Source organism: Lactuca virosa, chromosome 8, assembly GCF_052849685.1.
Source record: "Lactuca virosa cultivar CGN04683 chromosome 8, Lactuca_virosa_CGN04683_v6, whole genome shotgun sequence".
NCBI classification, from domain to species: Eukaryota; Viridiplantae; Streptophyta; class Magnoliopsida; order Asterales; family Asteraceae; genus Lactuca; species Lactuca virosa.
In genome coordinates, this window is record NC_136433.1 from 173357178 (window position 1) to 173360934 (window position 3757).

At 29.2% G+C, this 3757-nt stretch overlaps 1 protein-coding gene across 1 annotated transcript; it reads right to left on the reverse strand.

Annotated features, from left to right (window-relative positions):
* Positions 1-915: 915 nt before the first annotated feature.
* Positions 916-3348, reverse strand: LOC145134208 (biotin--protein ligase 2-like). The gene is made up of 10 exons (XM_079069084.1): positions 3040-3348; positions 2692-2962; positions 2564-2625; positions 2348-2496; positions 2130-2250; positions 1888-2040; positions 1750-1795; positions 1529-1601; positions 1373-1449; positions 916-1125 (listed from the first exon to the last, which is right to left on the reverse strand). The coding sequence occupies exons 1-10, from the start codon at positions 3161-3163 to the stop codon at positions 1083-1085; spliced, it is 1119 nt and encodes a 372-aa protein (XP_078925210.1). The 5' UTR covers positions 3164-3348; the 3' UTR covers positions 916-1082.
* Between the last annotated feature and the right edge of the window lie 409 nt (positions 3349-3757).

Consider the following 3757-nt stretch of genomic DNA (forward strand, 5'->3'; position numbering starts at 1 on the left):
TTGAGGAATTATAGGAATTAACTAACGATGCTAAAGGTGCAAGTACTATAATACCCTTATCAACATTTGAAAGTTACATTTTAATACCAGTAATTTTTAAAATTTACATAAATTGCTTGTTTGATAATAGTCTTTGATTTAATTATTTAAATGATTCAAATTTGTTCTCGCGTTCTCAACCTTTTTGGTGTTCTCATTTGATCCTACTATATATATATATATATATATATATATATATATATATATATATATATATATATATATATATATATATATATATATATTTCAACCGCAAAATAGAGTTTTGCTTTAAGTTTTTTTGTTTAAAAAAGTTCACAGGTTGACATACCTATAAATTACTGTTCATTACGATAATGTACTAATTCGGTAATCCCATAAAAAACATGGCTTAATACAATAACAAATTCTTTGCTTCATTTTCTTCTTTGTCTTACCAAGTTTCTACATATGGTCATGTGAGTATGTGACTCCTGTCACACCTCTCATGCACAATATTGTCACTTTTATTGTTTATATTTTTTGTTAGTATCATCTTTTTATTGTCATCTTTAATATTGTTAAATGTATTATGATTCAACATGTCTTGTGATATATACAATTCATATTTATGATTATAAAAATGTTACATTATTTTCTAACAAGTTTTAACAAATAACAATATGATATCTTTAAAGTCGGTTAACTAAATGAAAGTTCTAAAATGTGTATACACTTCACAAATTTCATGTTATATATTGATATTATCAGTAACAAAGCATATAGATATAAATCCATAGCTATTGTGCTTAAAAATTAAGTATATTGTTCGTAACTTCGTATTGATAGCAAGAATAAAGTAAATTGATATTCCCTATAATCATCCCTACCAAAACGTAGGTCATTTGTGCACATAACTAATTTAACTTATTCCATAAAAAATATAATGAATGGAATAGGTTATTATCACATATAGTAAAAGTCAATGGTAAATTGAGTAACTAAAAACAAATATCATTGCATTGCTAAATGATTAAAAACATCAAGTTGTGAAATTTAGTAAACTACTAAACAATCCATGCCTCTTAGTTAAGTTTTCTCCTCACAAGTCCTTTGAAGAAGTCAAAACTGCAACACATTAAATCAAATATTATATCTGATCTGACATAACATAACATGACATGAACAGGTCGTACAACATTTGGCATCTGATTAAAACTAAATGTGATTGACAAAAAATGCATTTTTTTTGTCTTCATCAAAAAGGTAAAAAATATATATGTGGGACATGGACTCACTGTGCAAAAGACGTAAACGCCCTTACTCATTATCATCTTTTTTTTTAAATGTTAAATAAAACGAACAAAAATAGTACCTATTGCCATCCGGATGAAGCTCACATATCTCACTATTATCAGTAATTGCCATCAAATATCCCGAAGATGTTAAACCCTAAAATTAACAAGTCAAATTGTTTAAGATTTTTTGGTTATCAAATTGACAAAAATACCCTCAAACAAGGTTGGTTCACCTGAATAGTAACCACACTTTCTATCGGTAAATCTTGATCTTCATTTTGTTCCTGGACAATAATCCTCTGCCCACTGGACATATAAAGACTAATTTTATAATTCTTGTATAAAATTAGTAAATCTTATTATAGAATCTTACTTTTTTGTGCAATAAATTATGTAAAACATAAATATGAGATGAATTATGAACAGTAATTGTGAAATATATTTGAAACAATACCTATGGAGCCATGTCTTGTAATATAATTCTTCAAGGGGTTGGAAGCCTGTATTTTATATAAAAGAAACCAAGAATTACATGTAGATTTTAGAAAAAAAAAATTGAAATTTTTTAAAAGAAATTACTATTACTACTCACCTTGGTTAATCAAAATATGGAAGAAATGCTCGAATTTATTAAAAAATGCTGATGTAATCTCTTCTCTCTGTAGTTGATAACCAGAATTCAACTTCCTCAATGCAGCATTCAAAGATGTTGTTGGCTTATCATTGTTAACATTTAATCCTACTCCTGAAATTTAAAAAAAAAAAAAGATCAGAATAATGTAATTACATTTACAAATGATCAACTTAAAGAGATAATTAAATTGAAAGGTTTACCAGCACTAACATGAAACTTCTTAGATCTATATTTTGATGTACACAAAATTCCTCCCACTTTAATTCCATCTAAATAAAGATCATTAGGCCACTTTATTTTAACATCAAGAGGTGGGATTCCCTGAAATTGATATCACAAAACACAAATTAATATTAAAAATCATACATGAAAAGATGTTATTCCACATTGAGAAAAAAAAAAAAAAAAAAAAACTTACATTTTTAAGAGCAAGATCCTTAATTGCTTCAGTCATAGCAAGACATACAACATATTGAACAAGAGGCACCACACGCCCATCTTCCATTTGCAATGTAAATGAAAAGAGAAGGCTGCCTTTCGGAGATTCCCATAAATTTTGTGATCTTCCTATAAAGATTTAACTCGTTCTATAAGTTTCAATCTAATCAAATTGAATGTTCATAGATTTCCATACCTCTTCCTTTGAATTGAACATCTGCAATGCAGATGGAACCTATCGGAATCTCACAGAAGTTACTGCATAAACCCTAAGAGTTTCAATTAATGAACAATATGAATTTCAAAAGCTGTTCTTGAACTTACAGAGATACCACGTCCTGAGTCGAAGGTAATCTAGGAGACGAAAGAAGAAATCTTCCGAAGGATTTAGTCGTAAGAGAATCCATGTAAGTGTCGATGTTAAATTCATCTTTTTCCGATTGCGTTTCCATCTCAGATTGCAAAAAAGTTCGTAATTTCACATCGTCTGCAAGTTTAAGGGATGAATTTTCCTTCAGAGACTTTGCTAATTCCTTCTCCGTTTCTGATTTTCCACTTAGTACTAATACACAAGGTAGTTGGGACTCCATTGTTGCTAGAAAAATAAAAACGTCTTGATTAAACTAAAAGTCAGATAAATTGCGTGTGCAGGGGAAGGAAGTATTAGCATACCTGATACAGGAACTATTGAGGTCGAGAGACTGAAAATCTTCTTGTGAAAAGGTCGAGTGAAGGAGAAGGTGTGTTGTAGAGAGAAAAAACAGTAAAAGGAAGTTCGTAGGGAATCAAACAGCATGAATTGAGGAATTGTAGATATGCATTTAGACTCCAAATCACGAACTTTTGAAGAGGTTAACACCGACGGTGTTCTTCGTCGAGTTGGTGACGGCGGCGATGGTGGTTGTGGCCTTGTGGGAAGAAGAAAGCATTGTTTATTAATTATAATTATTTATTATTTTATTATTATTGTTTTAGTTTGCATACATGGATCGATACAACCTATGCTTTTTGGTTGATCAACTTTTTTGTTTTTTATCGTTGAAAAATGCTATTAACTAATAATTAAATTTTGATAATCATTTTATTTACAAAATTTTAATGGAGAAACCGGCTAAAAGTGAGGTATACGTTATAAACTATCATTTTTCTTGAAAAAAAAAAGGGTCTACTCTAAAATTCGAAGCCCACAAAATAATCATTTTTATTTAAGTCGTTTACCATTTCACTTAGAAATTCATTTTGAAACATAAATCAACTCTAACGTAAGGATGAAAAAAAAAAGAACGATAATGCACCTAATCAGCCATTCGGTTCCAGACAAAACCCAATTTTTGGTTTATGGAATCGTTAAGGGCTATCAGTTTAATTCTCAATAATGTTTATTATTTTT